Source organism: Cyanistes caeruleus, chromosome 32 (genome assembly GCF_971803275.1).
Source record: "Cyanistes caeruleus chromosome 32, bCyaCae1.hap1.1, whole genome shotgun sequence".
In the NCBI taxonomy this organism is placed as follows: domain Eukaryota; kingdom Metazoa; phylum Chordata; class Aves; order Passeriformes; family Paridae; genus Cyanistes; species Cyanistes caeruleus.
In genome coordinates, this window is record NC_141733.1 from 717,268 (window position 1) to 739,192 (window position 21,925).

A 21,925-nucleotide genomic window follows, 5' to 3' on the forward strand; every position below is an offset into this window, starting at 1 on the left:
CAAGCACTTCCTAAGCGTCCTTCTCCCTTATCCCAGCAGCACATCTTTCTCCGGGCTCCCATCAGGAGCTAATGGAGGGACAGCTCTCAGGCTGCCGGCCCGGCAAGGAGCGATGCCGGCTGCAGAACGGAGCGGGAGGGGAAAGGCAGAGCTGGTGGTGCCAACTGGGAATGCTAATGCTGCTCTCCCGGCCTCGCAGGCACGTCCCCAAGCACTGGGGACACAACAAACACACAGGGCAGGGCTGTCCCTGAGCCCAGCAAGGGGGGCACTGCCTCAGGGGGTGTCCCTGTGCCCCACCTGTGTTGCTCCAGAGCAGCTCCCGCTGTAAATCCCAGGGCTCCTGCTCGGGCAGGGGAGAGGATGCTCCAGGAAAGGACCAAACCAAGCGTGCCCAAGCCGTGGGATTTTGGGAACAGGGTCCGTGTGCCTCACCCTGCTGTATCCCTAAATGCCCACGCTCCCGTTTGCCGCGGTTCAGGTGGGGACACGGCGCTGGGAAGGCACCTCTGGGCAGGGACACAGCTTGTGACAACCCTGGGGTCTGGCTGTCCCTTTCCAGCATCACACTTGTAAAGGACATTGAAGCATCCTTTTCCATTTGACTGCAGCCGCCTTACTGGGAGCAGTGGGCGGGCGCCTGCCGCAGCCTCCGCACCCAGAGCCGCTGCCAGGGGGGCTCAGCCTGGGTGACGGGGGCACCCCGCTCCTGCCGGGGACACTGGGAGATGTGCTGGCACCGGGGGGAGCTGGGCAGAGCTGTGCGACCCCCCCCCTCCTCTCTGCCCCGGGGAGGAGCAGAGCGCCCGGTGCCTCCTGCCCCGGGGACAGCGGCACAAGGACGGTGCTGGGAAAGGGGCGGCGTGTCCTGAGCGAGGCCCGGAGCCTCCAGCAGGGTCAGTCCCTGTCATCGTGACAGGCGTGACAGGCGTGACAGGGACCGGCCGCGGGCAGCAGAGCGGGGCCGCACGGGCTGAGCCCGGGGCGGACACTCCAGTGGACACACGCGCTCCCCACGGCCAGAAAAGAGCTGGAAGGTCACCGGTGCCCCCCAAAAAGGAGCAAGGCCGGGGTGTCCCAGCACCCGCCCCGCCGCTGGGACCACCATGGGTGAAGGCTGAAGGGCGGGGGAGGCCGCGGAGAGGGAGAGACGGGTCAGGGCTGTGGCGGGGGCCGGGGGGCTCCGGCGGAGCGAGGAGCCGGAGCATCCCTGGAAGGCGCTGGGGGATGGGAGCGGCACACGCACACGCACACACACATTACCCACATGCACACGGCAGCAGCACCAACAGCCCCTGCCAGCGCCTGCAATCGCTGGAGCGCCGCTCCTGCGCCTCTCCCTCCTCCTCCTCCTCCTCCTCCTCCTCCTCCTCCTCCTTCTCCTCCTCCTCGCTGCCCACCGGCCTGCGGCACCCCTCACCGCTCCGCGGCCTCCGGCCCCACCAGCGCTCAGACAATGACTTCATGCGGATTATGCATCTGAAGAAATCACCAGCTCCCAGATAGCCACAGGGGGAGGTATCCATGTGTTTGGCAGGGAAGCAGCCTCCTGCTCGCCTTCCTTCTCCTCCTCTTATCTCCTCGCACACGGCAGCTGCCTCCTCTCCAGCGATGGTCGCCTGCGGTCCCCCCGCGCGGCGCTGAGCGAGGCCCCGGCGCATCCCCGCTCCCACGCTTGCACCAAGGTACCAACGAGGCTATTTTTATTCCCCCCCCTTCTTTTCCGGTTCACCCGCCGCTGCCGGGCTCGGTGCCTCAGCACCCTCGGTGCCTGCACATCTCCCGCTCCCGTGTTCCCAGCCGGCGGCGAGAGGCTCATCCCAGCCCCGGCTCCCACGGCGCAGCGGCAGCGACACGAACCCAGCTCCAGCCACGGCCGCCGGCCCTGATTCCAGGTTTGCATCCCCGATTCCTTCATCTGTTTGTCGATGCGCCGGTGCCATTTGTGGGAGGTGGAGGGGGAGCGGGGGCAGGTGGGAGGGGAGGGGAGGGGGAGATAAGGCGGGGGCGGGGGGGGCACAGCACCCCAGTCCTGCCGTGGGATGGGGAGGGCAGGGAGGAGGTGGGAGGGGAGGAAATGCAAGAGGCTGCATCCACATAAATGTATGTATATATGTATATATATATATATATATATGCATGTCTGTGTGTATATATATATATATATATATGTATGTATGTAGGCTCAGGGGCAAGAGCAGGGCACAGCGCAGCATCTGCCCCTCGCGGGCGCTGCCGGGCGCGTCCCTGCCCGGGGCTGCCGTGGGCTGGGCACCCTCAGCACCCACGAGGCACCCACGGGCTCCCTTCTTGGCAGAGTGGCCACCCCGGCGTGCTGGCACTGACCATGATGGACCTGAAAGTGGACGAGGAGGAGGTGGACAGCGGGCAGCCGGTGAGCATCCAGGCCTTCGCCAGCAGCTCCACCCTGCACGGGCTCTCGCACATCTTCTCGTACGAGCGGCTGTCGCTGAAGCGCGTGGTCTGGGCACTTTGCTTCCTGGGCTCGCTGGCTCTGCTCGCCCTCGTCTGCACCAACCGTATCCAGTACTATTTCCTGTACCCCCACGTCACCAAGCTGGACGAGGTGGCGGCCACCAGGCTCACGTTCCCCGCCGTCACCTTCTGCAACCTCAACGAGTTTCGCTTCAGCCGAGTGACCAAGAATGACCTGTACCACGCCGGAGAGCTCCTGGCCTTGCTCAATAACAGGTGGGTGCCGGTGCCTGGAGGTGGCCCCAGGTGACATCTCAGTTAGTCTGGGTGCAGCTGAGAGCCACCAGGTCCTGCTGATGCTCCTGGGCGTGTGGCTCCCACACCAGGCTGCCCCAGATGGCTCCAGCGCACGCAGCTCCCATCCCCAGTGTGCAGCACATGCAACAAGGCCAGGGCCACCCCCCTGGGCTCTTGTGGGGTTGATACAGGCTCCAGTGCCATGTCCTGGGTGCCATCACTCCTGGCTCCAGTGCTATGTCCTGGGTGCCATCACTCCTGGCTCCAGTGCCATGTCCTGGGTACCAACCCACACTGTGAGGTCAGCAGTGCCAGCAGGTGAAGCCACTGAGTGTGACCCACAGCCCAGGATGGTGCCATGCCTCAGGCAAGCCCCTCACCCATGGCTGTGGCGGCTCCAAGCCACTGTCAAGAGCCTGGTGCACTCCCTGCCCATGCCAATGCCAAGGGGCTTCACTGCTGTCCCCACTCCTGCCCCAGGGTGGGGTTTTCAGGCATGACACAGAGCTGAGAGCCAGCACATTCACCCAGCAAGGCCACCACCTCACCAGGACACCACACAGGGCAGGTGGCTGGGTGGCCTCAACCAGGGCTGGTGCTGCTGGACCAGCAGCGGGGCAAGTGGGATGGGTTTGGAATGTGGCAAATGCCCAGCTTCTCCTCATCCATCCTTCTGCCATCTCTCGTGTGCCTCTGGGCCACTCTGCGCTGTTGGATGCTCTGGGAATGCCACATGCAAGGTGTGGCTGTGCTGAGCCCAGGCGGGGGTAGCTCCTGGCAACCCCAAGCAGACTTTGCCAGCGGGAGCAGCCACCACAGCCAGGCCTGAGCCTCTCCCTGCTCTTTCCCCCAAGATATGAGATCCCAGACATCCAGACAGCCGATGAGAAGCAGCTGGAAATCCTGCAGGACAAGGCCAACTTCCGAAACTTCAAGCCCAAACCTTTCAACATGCTGGAGTTTTATGACCGGGCTGGCCACGACATCCGGGAGATGCTGCTGTCCTGCTTCTTCCGTGGGGAGCAATGCACCCCCGAAGACTTCAAAGTGGTGAGTGACCCGTGGGCCCTGCCCAGTGCCACCTTTCCCCCACGCAAGGAGGGTGTTTGTCCACCTGTAGCTGCTCCTGCCTCCTTCCAGCTCGGAGAGGACCGGCAGCACCGTCACTAAGGGGGTGTTGTTGGGTTTGGGGAGGTCCAGCTTGTCCCCAGGAGCACGTGTGGCTCCGTTCAGCTCCCTGGGCTGCTCCCACGTGGGCACAGCTCCCCGGGATCATTTGGGCTCTGCAAAGCAGGGTTGTGCCAGGCTGGAAGCTGCCATGGTGAGGAGGCTCCAGTGGGAAAGCAGGGAGAGCACGGATGGCCGAATCCCTTGGGAACACGGGTCCCAGCGGCTCCGTGCTGTGCCCTGCCATGGAGGTTGTTCTTGTGCTGGTGGATCCAGCACACAATAAAGCCTTTATCCCTGCGCCTGCCCGGCCCCATCCAGCTGGGAATGGAACAGTGCCGGCTATTCGGGTGCTGCCTAATCAATTCGGCAGCCGTGGTGGCTGTTCCCGAGCAGCTCCTGCGTGGAGCCCGTGGCCCTGCGCTCCTCGGGGTCCCCATCCTCGTCACCAGCCCAGGGCTGTCCCCTTTGTGTCATGGCTGGGTTTACGTGGAGCTGCCACCCAGGTCCCGGCACGGTTTGGGTGATTTTAATCATCGGCATTAAATTCCCGTCATGGGCTCTTTCCACGAGCAGGTGTCTGTTGTCAGCCATGAGGCGTTTTATTTGTTAAATGGAGGCACTTTGCAGCCCGGAGGGGGCTGGATCCCCTCCAGCAGGGCCAGCTCCAGCCTGAGCCCGGTTCCGACGCCGGCTCTTCCCAGGGCATCGTCGCGTTTTCTGCGCCGAACCATCCTCAGGGACCTTCATCCCAGCTCCCTCCCTTCATCTGTTGGGTTCGAAATCCCTGTGTTCTGCATCCCCTTCAACCGGCAAAAGCCAAACAGACTCGCAGCTGCTCTGTTATTCCTGCCTGGATTATTCCTCGCGAGCAGGTTGGGATGATTTAATGGATTTGATTAGAGGAAGCTGTGGCTCTCTGCTACGTCCCTGCTGCTCTTTGGGGTCCCCTGGCAGCCCGGCACGGGGAGATCTGTGTGTGCAGGGGCTGGCATGGTGCTGGGATGGGCTCCTGGCACTCTCAGAGGCTTCTAGGGGGTTGTCTCACCAGTAAATCCCTGCTGCCTTGCTGCTCCCTCTCCAGGGGCTGAGCCAGGCTCGCTGCTGCTCTGGGCCTGGGGGCCCTGGCCAGGCTGGGGGGGCTGGGGTCCAGCCCCTGGGCATGCACCATCAGCCCACGCCGCCCACAGGGGCTGGGGCCCCTCTGCACTTTGGGGAGACCCTTCAGTGTCCAGGGCTGCCCCTCTTCTCTCAGTGATCCAGAGGGAATGGAGACAGATCCAGCCAGGAGGAGTCTGGGGGCTGCCCAGACCCCACAGCCTGGGGCAGCTGGGGACAAGCAGGGGACAAGATGGGGACAGCCTGGAGATGAGTGGGGCTGGTTGGGGGTCCGTGGGGCCAGGCGGGGGTCCCGGGGCCGGCCGGGGGGCGATGCTGATGGAGCGCCAGGGCCCGACACGCCGCGGTGCCGCCTTATCTGTCCCCGGCAGAAGGGAGGGCTCGGGGCAGCCGCGGCGAATGCAGATGAGGGGCTGCCGGAGCCGAAATACCTGGGCTGACCTGAAAAGAGGAGGAGCCGCCTCCTGCCCGGGTCCTGCTGCCGGGGATGGGGAGCAGAGGCACCGCAACAGGGTCCCCTCGTGCTGGGGACACTGCCCGTGTCCCCCCAAAGCGCCCACCCGCAGCACCCCTGGTGCTGACCGGGGGGTCACAGAACCACCTGCAGCCAGGACAGGGCTCCCCTGGCACGAGGGGCTCGTGCTGGATGCCGTGAGGAGCCCAGCCTGGGATGATCTGAGCTCTTCCCACCTCCTCTTTCATCCTGTGTCATCGGCAGCCACATCGGGGGTCCTGGCATTGCTCATTCCCCTCCGTGTCAACCCCAGGGTACAGGGGCACTCTGGTGGAGCTGACCAGGCTCAGACTCATCCCATACTGCAGAGTGAACCCTCTGAAAAGACCAGGGGGGACCATCGGCCCACCCCAGCTCTGCCCTGCCTCTCCACAGCCCCTCCAGCACCAGGGTGGTGCTTAGTGTCCACCAAAGCTCCCCTCCTGTCCAGCCCAGGACAGCGACAGGGACACTTAAGGAGGTGCTGTCACCTCCTCCCCAAAACCCTGGCATGACCTTAAAGCCTGGAGAGGCAAACACAAAGCTGGGGGCACATCTTGACCCCCTGTCACGACACAGCCCCGAGGGACATGGGCTGAGATGTCCCCATCCCCAGGGCTGTGCCCAGAGCCTCGCTCAGGGGTGGGACAGGCAGGACACAGAATTTGCAGGAGGGGGCTCGCCCTGTCTCCCCGTTTCGGGGCCACGCTCCCTGACACCCTCATTAGCAGCACAGATCAATGTTTCACTCTTCCTCCTTCATTATTTATGAGTTGGAGCCCTCCCCCTGCTGCGGGAACGCGCGGCTCCCCCCGGCTCCCTGCTTGTGCTTCCTCCCTCCCCGTGAGGTTCCCCTGGAGCCTCGCACATCCACAGGGATCCTCAGCCAGCAAGGGAGAGGCCCACGAGTGCTGGCTCTGGGCTCTAAATCCCAGGGAGGAAGGAGAAACGCAGAGGATGAGCTTCCTTTCCACACCTCAGTATGAGAATTGTGGCTGCACAAAACCTCGGGGAGGTGCCCCCGTGCTTGGGAAGCTCCTTTTGGGTGGTCGGTGCAGCCAGGGGGGGACAGGAGTGGCTGTGCCTGGCTGTGCCGGTGCCTTGGAGTGGCACAATGTGCTTTTGCAGCTTTTCATTCTGACACCCTGTGAACCCGTGCCAGGGAGAGCCCCATCCCAAGCTCCCTGTCCCCATCCCGCTCCGGGGCACGGCGGGCGAGCCCGGAGCCCTGGGCAGCGTGCATGGGACAGCCTCGATGAGCTGGAGAGGATTAAGACCTCTGGACCGTTTCCATGAGGCTCCAGGGCTGAGCTGGCACTAGGGAGAATTGAGTTTGACGTGGAGATCATGCCGCTGCCTTTTGCATTGGATTCTGCATCCTGTGCCCTGGAAACACCGGGAGCACAGAGAGAGAGCCAGGGAGGGAGCGGGGAGGGTCTGCAGAGTCCCAGCAAACCCCAGCCACACTCCTCCTCTCCTCCTTCTCCCATCTCCGGAGCAGTGCAGGAGCTCCTGTGATGGAGAACAGATCCTGCTCCCCACAGCACCCCACTGCTCCCTGCTGAGCCTCCCCACCCTCCTTCTGACCCCGCTGCGCCTTGGTGAACCCCACGAGACACCGCCAGATCCTGCTGTGCCCCTCAGACTCTGCTCAACCCCAACGTGTGCCCCTCTGCACCCCCAAAACCTCTCTGCACCCCTGGGCTCCCTGCTCAGCCCTCTCTCCGGCTTGGGGGTGTTGGAGCTCTGCTCCTGCCACCACGGGTGCCTTCTCCCCTTGAAACAAAACCCCTGGTGAGGTTCAAACCTGCCCTCTTGGTGGGTGCTGGGGTGTCCTGCAGCACCCCTGGGACCCCGCTGGGATGAGCACGGTAGCTCAGGGGCGCTCAGCCGGGGGCTGCTGCTGCTCCCCCGCTCCCCCCGCTCCCACGGGATCCAGGCTCCAGCCCCTTCCAGGGGACCCCAAAGGCAGCGCTGGCCCCACACGGCCCCAGAGCAGTCACAAGCCCGGAGCCCCGTGGCGAGCGGAGCTCCCCCGTGGCGCAGCGTTAGTGGATAATCACGGAGCCGGAGTGAGAAGCATCTCCAACGCAGCTGGAGAGACCGGGCGCGGGAATTACTGATACCAGACATTTCCTGGAGCTTTTGACAGTTAATAAACAAACTGCATGGGTCCATCTGGCTCTGGAAAAACAACTTGGGGACAGCGTGTAGGCACCAGGCACAGCCACTGGCCCCCGATATTCCTGGTTTGGGGCTGGTTCCCAGCAGCATTCCCAGCCCCAGCAGATCCCCCACAGTCCCCAACGGAGCCGGTGCATTTACAAATTCTGTAAGACACTCGAGTGATTTATGCAAATCACTTTTTAAAGCGGCACACAGGCTCCTAAATAACTTATAAGCGTTGGAAACTGCTGGCATGTATCCGCTCTTTCCGAGCACTGATTCACCTCGGGCATCCCGCTGGTGCTCCCAGGGGCCCGGCTGAGCATCCTCACCTGGATCATCGGCAAACTCTGCCCGGGCTCATCCCCCTCTCCCGGATTCTGAGCCCCGAGGTTGCCCCGTTCTCCAGACGAATGGAGCAAAGCCAGCGGGACACGGCACGAGATAATCGGAGGTGATGGAGCAGAGGAGGCGCCGCGCACGGGACCGCAGCCGTTTGCTGCTGGTACTCGGCTCTCCCGGGGAGCGCAGCGGGTTGGGAGTGCCCCGACTCTGCTGCCTGCTCAGCAGCTCGGAGATTTTCCCGTATCACCGTATTTTGCTCAAAGCAAATGATCCAGAAAGCAGCCGTGAGCTGTTTCACCCTCGGGCACGGAGCAGAGACGCTCAGGCGCTGCTCCTCAGCTGCCTCCTTGTCCCAGCCTCACCCGAACGTTCCCAGACCCGCTCAGGCAGGACTGGGGAGCCCTGGGCTGTTTGTGGCTTTGCTCACCCCACTGACACGAAGGTGGACGGGAATTCTTGCGGGAAGCCGGGGTGTTCCTCACTCTGCGGCAGGACGGCGATGCCGCAGCCCCGGAGCCGTGGGACCAGCACCACCGAGCCCATCACCGAGCCCACCAGCACTGGTCTCGGCCAAGACGGGGCAGAAGAGGATCAGGAACAAGAGGGATGAGAACACAGCCCTGACGTGGCACAGTGAGAGGCCACCACGTGCCTGCACCTCACAGCCACTTCATTAGAGCTGTGAATGGCACATCCTGAACCTCAGAGCTCTGGTGGGATTACAGGAGAAGGACTTGCGGGATCAGGATCAGGCTCAGCCGGTGTCATTCAGTCCCTGGCTCTGCCCAGGGGCCGTGCCCAGCCCCAGCAGCTCTCCCTGCACACCCGGAGGGGTCACGCACCCCCAAAGCTCTGCACACACCCGGGGTGGGTCACACACATCTTGCTCACGTGGAGATGTCACCCCCCAAAGCTCTGCACACCCAGAGGGGTCCCACAGCCGGAGGAACCGCACACACCCAGAGGTGTCACACCAAGAGCTCAGAGCATCTCAGCTTCACCTCTGGCCAATCCTGTTCCTCTTGCAACGCCTTTGCACACAAAGACTCCTTAACAAATGAATTATTAATGATTATTAATAAGCTGTAATGGCATCTGTGGCTGCTGGAAGAGATGAGGAGGCTTTCGAGTGGTATCCGAGTGCAATGGAGGTGAGGATTTCACAGCTGAGGACAGGGCACGTGTGTCCCAAGGGATCCAAAGGCTGGAAGCACAGCCCTGGACATGCATCAGCATGTGAGGGGTTCCAAGTTGTTCCCCTCAGCCTCTTTTTGGTGTTTTTCCCAGCTCCAGGCTGGGCAGTAGCAAAATGTTCTCTGAGGGCTCCAAAGGAGCTGCCCAGGAACCTCCTGGTGCCATTTTCCCTCTCTGCCTGATATCAAGTGGGGAGAAGCCAGGCTGGAGGGGGCAGATCCCCCGAGCCTCTGGAGCCACAGATCTCCACAGGGAGACCAGGGAATGAAATGTCTCATGGCCTTTTTGCCTCAGTTTAATTTCTCTGGCTGGAGCCACCTGTGTTTTATCGCCTGTGGAGCTTGGCGGGGGCTCCCGAGGCAGCGCTGCAATTCCTGCTCCAGCCAGGGCTCAAGGAGCTCCTCACCGGCTTTTATTTATTGATACAGCCCTGACACTTGGATATTATAACCAATTAATTATTTTTGGAGGGTTTTTTTTCTGTATGGAGGGTTTGGTGTGTTTGCATCCAGGCTCTCAGCTCAAGGACAGGGCTGGAGCAGGGTGTTCCCACCCACTCTGTGATTTATCAGGGATTTTAAACCTCTGCTCTCCTGGCAGGGACAGGGACACCCTTCCAGAGGCACCACATGCCAGGGCTGTGTGACTGCTCTGCTTGGATTAGATTAGATTTGAAAAGCGTGATACGTGCGGAGCCGGAGCGAGCACAGCAAGGAAACCAGACCGGAACACCGTGGGTTTTTTCCCCCCTCCAATAAAAGCGCCGGCTCGAATCTGCCTGCATGAACTGTCTGAGCGATTGTGAAGGATGTCGGAAAAAATCGCAACCTGCTTAGGGGTAATTCGTGATCCACGGGAAACACGGGAAGGCGTCGGGATCAGGGTCGGCAGGAGCAAGCCTGGATGCACGGGAATTAGCGACACCTCGGCAGCATCCTCGGCGTCCTGGCGGAGTCCTGGTGACCCCTGCTCGGCACAAAGGGACTCTGCCAGCGGCTAAATCACCGGCAAGCTCTCAGCGGTACAAACTGCTTCAATTACAGGAGCGTGAACAGATCCTGGAGAGGAGGATGCGGCGGCCGCGGAGCCGTCACGGCGGATCACAGCCGAGGCTCCAGGGACACGCTCGGCTGCTCACAGAGATGCGGGGGGGTCCTGGCTGAGCCCCCCGAGCCAGGGTGGCTGCAGGTGGCCTCAATGCCCAGGGCAGCAGCACCGGCACCCGGCAGGGCTGGCTGGGAAGAGCCTGCCCAGGAAAGCTTTGAAAGATTAATAGAGTTTAAATGGAAGCGTTTGGAGAGGAGATAAGGCTCATCTGATATGAAATCATATGGAACAACGGGATCCAGGGAGGCCCTGGCTCTATAATGAAGTCCAGTTCGCACATTACTCACCATAATGTGCTTTTTATTAAAGTCCTGTGCTGCAGGTGCTGAGTGTGCAGCGGGGAGCGCGGGGCTGGGATGGAGCAGGGACCTGGAGTACCGGACCCACCGCCAGAAGCAGCCGGGATGAGGCTTGGAAAAGGCACCTTTGGCTTCCTGGTTGCCACCCCCTGTTTGATCCGGGGATGCGGCTCCGGCATCAGCCGTGCCCGAGGCTGGGGCTGGTGGGCCTGCAGGGACGGGGTGGAGAGGAGGCGGAGGTGGGGAATAATACAGAGGAAAAACTCCTTTTTAATCATCAATTTTTCTGCATTAGAATGTGACATGCTAATCCACTGTGAAGCGTCTAATCTGGGGGATAAAGGGCCGGATAACACAAGCTGCGCCCGGCTTGGCTGGCGGAGCGAGCTGAGGCAAGGTGGCAGCATCTGATAAGGGGTGCAGGATTAGTCCCGGCACAGATCCCGCCTGCCCGGGCAATCCCACCTTGCTTGGCTGCCTCTGCTCTGTCTCTCGCCAGGGTCAGGGAGGGATCTGCAGCCCTGGAGCCGTCCCAGAGCGGCTCATCCCGCCCGGAGCGGCCGTGGCAGCGCTGCCGCTGCCTCCACCACCACCTTGGCAGCTCTGGGAGCTGCAAAGCGCATCCCTGGGCCAAGACGCGTGGAAAAAACTCGTTTTTCTCCTTTTCGATTGGCACGCCCGGGTGCGCGGTGGGAGCAGGACAGCCCGGCTGTGGGGTCTCCATCTGCCCCAAATGTTCTCCCTCATCCCATCCCTTCCCAGCAGCCAGCTCCGACCTCCGGCCACCCCCGGGGATGAGGTGGGCAGCTCAGCCAGGCTTTGGCAGGGACGGGCCCCCCAAAAACCGAGCGGGTCCAGCTCCCGGGGCGCTTTCGGCGACAGCCTCCCCGGGGCTCGGAGACCTGGGATAACAGAACTTGCAATGTTGTTTTCTCCTCGCCTCCTCGGGGATTGGTTTATCTCTATGAATAACTCCATCCCGGCTTTGATCTCCTCTGCCATTAAAGCGTGACAGGCTGTGAAATGTGCTGTTGCTGCCGTCAAATCCCGCTCCCGCTTCCCCCCCCCCGCCGCCTCCGTGCTCCCCCGCTCCGGGAAACCTCCTTTCCCAGGCCCGTGAGGAGCTGCAGAGCATCGAGCGGGGCCGAACCGCCCCGGGACAGCGGCCAAACACGGTGCTGGAGGCAGGAAAATCCCATTTCCTTCTGCCATCCCACACCTCTCGCTGGGGCGGGGAGGAGGGCGCGGAGCATCCCCGGGCCCAGCGCCGGGTCGGGTGTGGCGGCATCATCCCAGCACCCGCCACGGGGGCTGATGGCACGGCTAATTATAACCTCCCCCGTCCCTCGCCCCCGCCAAAGCTTTACCTGAGAGAGGGTAAAAATAACTCCCGGCGAGGGAGGAGCTGGAACGAGCCCAAGGACTCCTCCAGCATCTCCAAAACTCGCACAAACCAGGACGGCACCTCCCTGCCTGCAACACATTTTGTCCCCGATCTGGGGGGTCAGGACGCGCTCCCCTTGGCTCCGGTGCCACCGTGCTCGGGGCTGCGGCTGTCCCCGGTCACCTTCAGCCCGGCTCGGGTGTCGGTGCTGGGACAGGTGGCGGTAACCGGAGCCGGGTCCTGCTCGTCCCCCCGCCCCACGCGGCTGCTGGGAACCAGCCCCGGCGCTCCCCGCGAGCTGTTTAAGCCGAGCGAAGCAGGTTAATGGCCCCAGTCGATGATGGAATGTTTTCATTACAGCAGCTTTCTCACTCTCTCTCCCTGCTGCAATTGCTCGCAAGAAGAGACATTAAAGCTCCCCGCGCCCCGGGAGCGGATCCGGCCCTCGCTCGCACCGTCGGGGACGGGCTGATGGCCCCGGGCAGCACCGCTCACCTGTCCGAGCCTCGCCGGGGCCAAACAACCCCCTCAGCCTGCAATTCCTTCATTCCATTTCCCTTCTCCTCTCCCTGCTAACAGCCAGGGCACAGGAACCCTGGAGCACCAGAAATCCCAACCCCAGACTGCTCCTACCTGCTCCTGCCTGTCAGAGCATCCTCCGGTGCCAGTGTGTGTGTGGGATCAGCCCAGTGTGTTCCCAGCCTGCTCCCACAGGGCTGAACCAGCCCAAGTCTTGCAAACCCCCTCCCAGGAGCAGCCCTGGTGTTGTTACAGCCCTGCCCTGCAGCTTGTCCCCATCAGACACAGGGCACCTGGGACCTGGCCCCACGTCCTGATTGTTCCCAGCCACTCAGTCCACCTCCTGACTCTTTTCCAGGAGGACTTTTCATCTCAGATTCTCTGGGATGTTCCTGACTCGCTTTTCCAGGAGGACTTTTCATCTCAGATTCTCTGGGATGCTCCCAAAAGGTGTAACCTTGATCTTGGCCTGATGAAATTTCATCCTGTGGCGCTGGCGCTCATCCTCAAGGTCATCCACACTTTCTCCCAGGTCCCCAGGCAGCATCTGCCAGTTCCCCTCTTACACAAGGGCCCTACTGAAGGGAATATTGAGCTTGGGGAGCCCCAGGATGGGACATCACAGATCCCTGCCCCTGGCGGGGACCCCCCCAGTGCCTGTTCCACAGGCATCACCTGCCCAGGAATCTCAATAACTGTGCTGGTACCAGATCAGATTTTTTTCTGAGCTCCTGACTGATTTGTTCTCTCAATTTGTGGTGTCTGTGTGCGCCGGGATGTTCTCAGGAACCCTGCAGGGTGCACGGGGAAGGAGACACAGCGGCTGAACTGAGGGCTTGGGGTGAGCCTCTCCCACCCAGGCACCAGCCCAAACCTCCCATCCAGCCCCTGCACATCCAAGTGCTGCCGGATTTAGATTCTCCCCCTGAGCCGGTGATGGCGGTGCCGGGATGGGGCTGGAGATTGCTCTGTGGTCTCTGGATGCTTTTATGAAGTGCTGAGCACAGGAAAACAGCAAACCACGAGAAGGGGCTGCACTGCTGCAGAGAGGAGACGCTTGTGTGCTCCCAGCAGCTGCCAGCTCCATCCCAGCATCCTGCACCAGAGCTGCTCCCTGGGACCCCCAGCCCAGCTGGCTCAGCAGCACCAGGCCTGGATGCAATTCCTTGAGGGAAGAGGTGGCTCCCTGTGCCCCACCGGGGTCTGAAGCACGAGGTGACATGTCCAGCACCGACCGGGCTCTGCAGAAGGACTCACTGCCTGCACAGCACCCAAATCCTGCCCCAAATCCCCAAGACCAGCCCCGCTCGGAGGGGACCTCACAGCACTCGGAACGTCGGAATTGCCGGATCCTCACGGGCACACGCCAGTGCCCTGAGCACAGGGGGATGAGCCTGCAGGGATGGGCACTGCCAGGGCAGGAGGAGCATCGGAGGAGCCTGAGGACACCACAGCATCCACCACTGAACCAGGCATTTTGGGAAAACCTCTGGCTCCAGCTGCCCTGGGGATGAGTGCACAGAGCCTGGCATATGGTGGCTCTGGAGACAGCCGGGGACCCAGCAGGGAGAGCCTGGGCCTGGCTGGAGCGGCCGCTTGGGCTGCCAGGGCCAGACCACGCAAGGATGGAGGGCACGGCGTGGGGACCTGCACACCTGCACACCCCGTGTGCCCCTCGGGAGCCCCTCGGGCCCCCAGGGAGCCCTGGGAGCTCCCACGGCGCTTCTGGAGCCGGTGATGTCTCTGCTCTGTCCTGGCAGCCGGAGCCGGCCGGTCCCAGGGGGCCCGGGGAGCCCGCGGAACCGCCCCTCGCTCCTCCTCCCCTCCTGCTGCTCCTGATATACCCTCCTGGCTCCGGCCGCTCCGAGCATCCCTCTGCTCCTCTCCCTCACTCCCGCTCGCCTCACTCCTTTTCCCTTCTCCATTTCTCCTCTCTGAACTTGCCCCTTCCCCCTCCCCTGCTCTCTCCACCGAGGAACTGACTGAAGACCCCCAGGTTGGGCCAGGGCAGGGGCCAGGACCCCCACACCAGAGCCAGGACCTCCACACTACAGCTGGGACCCCCAGGCTGGGCAATGCCTCTCCAGATATTCTGCACCATCTCCTTCTCCAGTGAGGAAGAACCAGAAGATGCTGCAGCCACTGGGAAGGGAGAAGATGGAGCAGACGAGTTCCTGTATGGGCAGGAGGAGGATGAAGACGATGAGGAGGACACAGGGGCAACCACGGACTTCGTGGCCTTTGCCAGCAGCTGCACCCTGCACGGGCTGAGCCACATCTTCGTGGAAGGCAGCCTGGGCGCCCGGCAGGCGCTGTGGGCGCTGGCCTTCCTCCTCTCCCTCTCCGTCTTCCTCTACCAGGTGGCCGACCGCATCGCCTACTACCTGGAGTACCACCACGTCACGCTGCTCAGCGAGGAGGACAGCCCCGAGATGATCTTCCCCGCCGTCACCTTCTGCAACATCAACCGCGTGCGGCTCTCGCAGCTCAGCCACCAGGACTTGCTCTACCTGGCTCCCCTGGTCGACTACGAGCCTGGGATGGAGCTGGGCTTCACCCCAGCCCAGCCTGACCCCTGGGAGGAGGACGAGCCCCTAAATTTGTACGGGTTTTTTAACCGCACTTGCCACCAGCTGGAGGACATGCTGCTGAGCTGCAGCTACCGCGGCCAGCGCTGCGGCCCCGGGGACTTTGCGCCGGTGAGTAGCCCCAGGGTGGCCCGGCACGGGGAGCAGCTCCGGAGCTGATCGGTGTCGGATCAGGCACGGCAGGTGATGCTGCCCTTGGAGCTTGCTCAGGGACAGGCTGATATTTCAGCCCCATCTGCCGGAGCTGGGGATGGCACCGGCTGTGGACATCCTCCGGTGGGACGTGGAGCGAATCCCTGGGGCTGTGATGGCTGAGGAGGTGCTCGGCACCTCTGTCCTGGTGGCATCAGGGCTTGTGGGGCACCCTGTGGTGAGATCCCACTGCCCTCACGTGCCCTGGGCTGGCAGCAGCTCTGTGGCGCTGGGGCCGTGCCGGCTGCCGGAGGAGAGAGCTGGAACGGCCAAGGAGGGATGGGGAGGTCCAGGATCCCATCCAGCCCTGTCCTCTGCAGGGATGGAGGAGGGCTTGGAGGAGGCACCGGTGCAGGCACCAGGCTAAGTGCCACCACCCTGGGGAGCCACAGCTGCCGTGGGCTCTCTGGGGCTGAGGTGCTGTGAATCTGCAGTGTCTCCTCTGAGTCCGTCTCTGAGTTTTGGGGCTGGGGACGCTCTCCTGGCCCCGTGCTCCACACAGAGGGGCCCCAGCCTCACCCCGTGTCCTCTCCTGCAGGTCTTCACCCGCTACGGGAAGTGCTACACCTTCAATGCGGGGCAGGACGGGAAGCCACGGCTCATCACCATGAAGGGGGGCACTGGCAATGGCCTGGAGATCATGCTGGACATTCAGCAGGACGAGTACCTGCCAGTGTGGGGGGAAACAGGTCAGCCACTGGCCCAGCGGACCCACTCAATCCTGGGGTGCTGCCCAGCCCCTGCCCACCTCCTCAGCCCCTTCCCAGCTCCCCAGAACACAGATCCACATCCCCGAGGCTCCCTTCTCCTCCCTCCTTCTATTTCTCATCACTTCTGGTCTTTTCTTTCCCTTTTCCTCCTTGTCTTTGCTCTTTGCCATGGCAACTCCCCATCGTTTAGACACGCAGCCATCACTTGTTTATAAATAGAGGCAAATACTTTCCCTGCCACTCCCGGGTGTGGAGCAGGGGGGTCGGGGTGGAGGGGCAAGGACATGCAAGTGGATGGACAGATGGATGGACACGTGGATGAATGACTTGGCCCAAGGGAAGCGTGGGAGGCAGAAGTTGTGGTCCCTCTCAAAGCAGGCTCAGCACAGCCCCTCGGAACAGGGACAGTGCTGTGCTCACCCCACTTCTCCCTGCCACAGATGAGACCTCGTTCGAAGCCGGGATCAAGGTGCAGATCCACAGCCAGGACGAGCCTCCGCTGATTGACCAGCTGGGCTTCGGGGTGGCTCCCGGCTTCCAAACCTTTGTGTCCTGCCAGGAGCAGCGGGTAGGAACCGGGCAGGTCTGGGATGTTCCCTCCCACCCTGCACGAGCAGATCCTCCTCGCTGTGCCCCTGTCCCCAAGCTGGATGGAGAGGAGGGCACGGTCCTGGGGAGCAATGCCAGGAGGGTGTCTGTCCCCTGCCACACTGGAGAGTGTTCTCTCCTCACTCCTGGCTTCTGTCCCCTTCCAGCTCATCTACCTGCCGCCTCCCTGGGGTGACTGCAAGGCCGTGGCGGGCGACTCAGAGTTCTACGACACCTACAGCATCACGGCCTGTCGGATCGACTGCGAGACCCGCTACCTGGTGGAGAACTGCAACTGCCGCATGGTGCACATGCCAGGTGAGCCCCGTGCCTGGCCTGGCCCCCGCCCAGCCCTCCAGTGTGATCCCACCTGGAAAACCTGCTCTGTGTCTCCCCAGGCGATGCCCCTTACTGCACCCCGGAGCAGTACAAGGAGTGCGCGGATCCGGCCTTAGGTGAGGCTGCCCGGCCCCGTGGGACGGAGCTGCGGCGCTGGGGTTCTCCATCTCGCCATGCCCCTCTCTCCCTGCACAGATTTCCTGGTGGAGAAGGACAACGAGTACTGCATCTGCGAGATGCCCTGCAACATGACCCGCTACGGCAAAGAGCTCTCCATGGTCAAGATCCCCAGCAAGGCCTCGGCCAAATACCTGGCCAAGAAGTACAACAAGTCAGAGCAGTACATCGGGTAAGGCGCTGCGGCCGCGGCGGCGGGGCAGGCTCTGGTGTCTCCATCCCAATCCTCAGCCTCATGCCGCTTCTGTCCTGCGCAGGGAGAACATCCTGGTGCTGGATATCTTCTTTGAGGCCCTGAACTACGAGACGATCGAGCAGAAGAAGGCGTACGAGGTGGCTGGTTTGCTGGGTGAGTGCTGGTGGCTGTGGGGAGCCTGTGACAGTCCCCAGCCAGAGCCCTCCAGCCAGGTGGTCTCTGTCACCATGGCCTGTTCCCAAGGCACCGGGATGTGCCACCAGCACAGATGTGGAGCACCCAACTGCCGTGACCAGGTCACAGCGGTGACAAGTTCTGCCCCTTTCTCTGCTCCCTCTGCCACCCAGCTCTGGACTCAGGCCACCCTGATGGCTTCCCTCTCCTCTGCAGGTGACATCGGAGGCCAGATGGGGCTGTTCATCGGGGCCAGCATCCTCACAGTGCTGGAGCTGTTTGACTACGCCTACGAGGTGAGAGTCTCCTCCATCCCACAGCTGTGCTCGTGTGGGACATGGGGAAGAGCCACCCATGAGCCCCACGGTGCTGAAACGTGGCTCTGGCAGGTGATAAAGCACCGGCTGTGCCGGAGGGGCAAGTGCCGCAAGAACCACAAGAGGAACAACACAGACAAGGGCGTTGCGCTAAGCATGGACGACGTGAAGCGCCACGTGAGTGTGGGGCACAGCACGGTCCCTTCTTGCTTGCCCCTTTCTGCTCATCCCCTCCTGCTCATCCCCTCCTGCTCATCCCCTCCTGCTCATCCCTTCATGCTCGTCCCGTCCTGCTCATCCCCTCCTTCTCGTCCCGTCCTGCTCATCCCCTCCTTCTCGTCCCCTCCTGCTCATCCCCTCCTGCTCATCCCTTCCTGTTCATCCCTTCCTGCTCATCCCCTCCTGCTCGTCCCCTCCTGCAGCTCGGGGGCTGCCCGAGAGGCGCTGTGGGGTGTGGAGTCACTGTTCTGGGGAGCGCCTGGGACAGGAGCAGAGATCCCAGGCAGAGATGCTGTGGGGGGATGGCGCTGGGTCTGTGCAAGGACCTGGATGAAGCCAGCGGCCCCAACGTCCCGTTTATCCTGCAGAATCCCTGTGAAAGCATACGGGGGCACCCAGCAGGCATGACGTACGCAGCCAACATCCTACCTCACCACCCGGCCCGGGGTACCTTTGAGGACTTCACCTGCTAACCGACGTCTGGATGTACAACCTGAGCTACCAAAGCCCTGCGAGAGCTGCCCTTCTCCCCGCCAGCGCCAGCGGAGAGACACATCTAGGGGGCCTTTGCTCCTCGGCACGGTGGGACACGGACAAGAGCGACGGCCTCGGATTTCGGGGCGGGCAGTGGGGTCGGGCAATGCCAGACCCCGGCGCAGCCCCCACGGCAGCTGCTCTGCGCCTGCTCTGCTCCTTCAGAGACTCCAGGACGCTCCAGCCCGGCCGTCCCGCGGAGCGGGAGCGACACGCACAGTGGGCCAGGGCACGGGCCTGCCCCGGCTCCCCCTTGGCTCCCCTCGGCCTTTTTAACTAAAACCCAGAAGCCAAGAAGAAGCAGCCGTTCGGCCGCAGTCTCCATCCACAGCCCTGTCCGTCTGTCCTCCGTCGTCTCCATGCTCATCCTACTCCAATGCCTTGGCCGAGCTTGCCGGGCCCCCTGTGCCTGGTGGGGGGATCATCGGGGAGCCCCCGGTGTGCCCTGCCCAGGGCAGCAAGCCGGGAGTCCCCCGAGAGCACCTCTGTCCCCCGGGACCGCAGCCCCGGCTCGCCCGGGCGCTCCCGGCATGAAGACGCAGCATCTCCACCTGTCCACAAGGTCTTCCTTGGCCCCTGTCCCGGGATCAGCCCCAGGATCAACCCCGGGATCAGCCCCGGGATCAGCCCTGGGATCAGCCCTGGGATCAGCCCTGGGATCAGTCCCGGGATCAGCCCTGGGATCAGCCCTGGGATCAGTCCCGGGATCAATCCCGGGAGCACCGAAGGGGCTCAGCTGGGAGGTGCCACCTCGGCTCGAGGACACCGGCCACTGTCCCTCCCCGTCCACCCCTCCTGGGCTCTGGGCAGCCTGGCCAGTTCCAGCACTGCCCTGCAGCCCCCCCATCCCCAGGTGACCCCAAACCCAGCCATCCTCGGGGAGAAAGGCAGAAGGAAACCCCTGGCCCCACATGGCCACCGCCCCCAGCCCGGCCCAGCCAGGGACACCCCCTTGGCACCACCGTGGCTGGGCAGGCACCGGAGCCCCAACCCCCCCGGGGGTCCTGGGGGGCTCTGGAGCTCAGCTCCAACCCCACTGAGCCCCGACAGCCGCTGCCCCGGGGGGGTTGGGGTGTCTGTGGGTTCCCAGGGCCACCGCTGCCCCTTCCCTGGCACAGCCCTGCCCTGGCTGGGGTCTGTGGCCACCGGGTCGCTGCCCCCCGGGCCTGTCAGTGCCCACCACTCCCCTCTGGGGTCCCTGCTTGGCCCCCCAGCCCATCTTCAAGCCCCCAGGCCAGAGCCCTCCCCGGGCCCAAGTGCTACTTATCTTTAAGAGCTTTTGCAATAAGTCTTTTGAGTAATTTTTTTTTTTTTTTCTAAACTGCAGTTTTGGGTTTTTATTCTTGTCATTTTTATTCTTATTATTTGCTTCCTGACCAAAATTAGGAACTGGGGGTCAGTCCTTTGTATCCAGCAATCACCCAAAGACGACGGGTCGGCCACATCCATAAATTTTCTTATGGATTTCTCCTAACGTTTCATCTCGTTTCATTTATTTATTTTCTTTCTTTCTCTTTCCCATTCAAGCTTTTAAAGATGGGGCTGGGATTTGACCTTGAGGCTCACCTGTTGAAGAAAACGCTTTTTTGTTGTTATATCATCGGCATTTTATATTTCTTATATATAATATATATGACTATATATATATGTGTACATATATATATATATCTCTCTATATGCATCATGCCAGTGTAGATACCCATTCAGTAGAGTTTAGGCCTTGTTCTTGTGCCATTTTTTTTTTTTCTGTTACTGATCTCTGAATGCCTTCAAGTGTATAAAGTGTGGAATTCTCTCCGGTATCTGTACTATGTACACACATTTTCATAGGAAGCACAATAAGATGACAGATGCATTGTACATCAATACCTGCTACTCTTAACAACGATGATATAAAGAATGATATAAATGATATAACTCCCCCACGCCGAGCCTTTCTCTCTTGCTGAGCTGCTGGAAATGCTCCCCCGAGGAGGCAGGTGGGGACAGCCGCATCCCGGGATGCTCCTGGAGCCAAGGGAAAGGGAGGGGGAGGAAAAAGCTCTGGGCCAGGCTTTAGTGCTGCCTGGGACGTGCAGAGTTTGCTCTGGGTCAGAGAAAGCTGAGCATCCCTTTGCTGGGAGCTCCTCGTGGAGCTCCAGCCTCGCTGCCTTCCCAAGGAGCTCCTCCCGAGGCACGCAGGGCTGGAGGAGGGAGCTGATTTCTGCTCCCGAGCAGGGAAAGGAGAATTAACACTCACGGAGCTCTTAATCCCTGACAACTCCAACACATCCGTGGTTTGGGACCCGCCTGAGCTCCAACGGGAGTCGCCAGGTGGAATTCCACCCTGGCAGGAGCTCTGGGAGCACAACCCAAATATAAACACACCTTCTGTCCTAAAAATTTCCTGCTACAGAGAGCAAAAGTAACAACAGAGCAGATCCAACAGCGGAGCCCTCGGGACTCCATGGAGACCGAATAATAGGGAGCGGGAGTGGGCAGGGAACGCTGAAATGCCAACGCGCACACACACACACACACCCTCCCCCCGGTCCCTTGGCTCCGACCGTGTCCCCTGGCTCCTGGAAATGGCAGAGGAGTGTTCTGCATCTCAACGAGAAGCGTCTCACCCCGCTCCGGTGCTGCAGGGGCCGGGGGGTGGGATTGGAAGGAGAACGGCGGGGCCAGGAGCGCGTTAATGAATGCGATTCATCCCTGCCCGCTCCCTCCCCGGCGCTGCCCCCGGCTCCGGGGGCTGTAATCCCCCGGCTGGACCTGCTGGCTGTGCTGGGAGCAGGTCACCCCGTCCATCTGTCGCAGCCCGGCTCTCCGAGGGCTCGGTGAGCCTCCGGGGCAGCACAGCCCGGCAATTCCCGGGGAGCAGCAGCAGCAGGGACCGGGCAGGCACCGCCCGGAGCCGCTCCTGGATGGGGCGAGCAAAAGCTGCTCTTTCCAGGCACGAGGCTCCTTTGGAGCATCCTGGGACAGCAGGAGAGGGCTGGGAACATCAGCCTGGTCGGGATCCTGAGCTCCAGACTCTTTGGGATCTGGGAACCTTCAGCCGGTTTGGGATCCACAGACTCGCAGCCCACTCAGGGTCTGTGGGGATGCCGAGATTCCACCACCGCCCCTCGCGGGACAGAATTCCCGGTTCCCCCTCGCTGGCAACAGGCGAGGGGACAATCGCACAGTCCTGGGTGTTGCTGTCCTGCAGCCAGAGCCAGGCTGGCTGGGCAGGAAAGTTTCCCTGGAGCCGCCAGCAGGTGCAGGGGAGGCATTTCCAAAGCTGTTCCACCAAACCCTCGGGGCAGGAGAAAGGAGGAAGGACACAGCGAGGTCAACCCGGAGCCTCTTTTCCAGGCTGAATAATCCCGATTCTCCCAGCC

At 62.1% G+C, this 21,925-nt stretch overlaps 2 protein-coding genes across 5 annotated transcripts in view; one reads left to right on the forward strand and one right to left on the reverse strand.

Annotated features, from left to right (window-relative positions):
* Nucleotides 1-1,743: 1,743 nt before the first annotated feature.
* ASIC1 (acid sensing ion channel subunit 1) lies at nt 1,744-20,485 on the forward strand. Of its 2 annotated transcripts, XM_086870158.1 has the most exons (12): nt 1,744-1,895; nt 2,318-2,712; nt 3,588-3,783; nt 15,845-15,995; nt 16,457-16,584; nt 16,772-16,922; nt 17,003-17,059; nt 17,139-17,292; nt 17,378-17,469; nt 17,707-17,786; nt 17,880-17,984; nt 18,395-20,485. In XM_086870158.1, exons 2-12 carry the CDS (start codon nt 2,348-2,350, stop codon nt 18,497-18,499), a joined length of 1,584 nt encoding a protein of 527 aa, XP_086726284.1. In that variant the 5' UTR covers nt 1,744-1,895; nt 2,318-2,347; the 3' UTR covers nt 18,500-20,485. The 2 variants fall into 2 exon arrangements, with proteins under 2 accessions (XP_086726284.1, XP_023798954.1); XM_023943186.2 differs by lacking the exons at nt 1,744-1,895; nt 2,318-2,712; nt 3,588-3,783 and adding an exon at nt 14,514-15,225.
* Nucleotides 19,803-21,925, reverse strand: part of CERS5 (ceramide synthase 5) — a 38,114-nt gene continuing 35,991 nt past the window's right edge. For 2 of the 3 annotated variants that reach the window (XR_015281253.1, XR_015281250.1), the window contains exon 11: nt 19,803-20,126. Coding sequence is in view for 1 of the 3 variants with exons in the window: in XM_086870162.1 (XP_086726288.1) it covers nt 20,091-20,126 (36 nt within the window). In the remaining 2 variants the exon portion in view is untranslated. The remainder of the gene's footprint in view (nt 20,127-21,925) is intronic. The other variant, XM_086870162.1, reaches the window with a different exon arrangement.

Bases quoted from the DNA above. Each gene is read 5' to 3' on its own strand.
- ASIC1 (XM_023943186.2), top strand. From the start codon at position 14,602: ATGCCTCTCCAGATATTCTGCACCATCTCCTTCTCCAGTGAGGAAGAA. The intron at 16,585-16,771 runs GTAGGAACCGGG...GTCCCCTTCCAG, and splicing joins TGTCCTGCCAGGAGCAGCGG to CTCATCTACCTGCCGCCTCC. The intron at 17,060-17,138 runs GTGAGGCTGCCC...CTCCCTGCACAG, and splicing joins GTGCGCGGATCCGGCCTTAG to ATTTCCTGGTGGAGAAGGAC.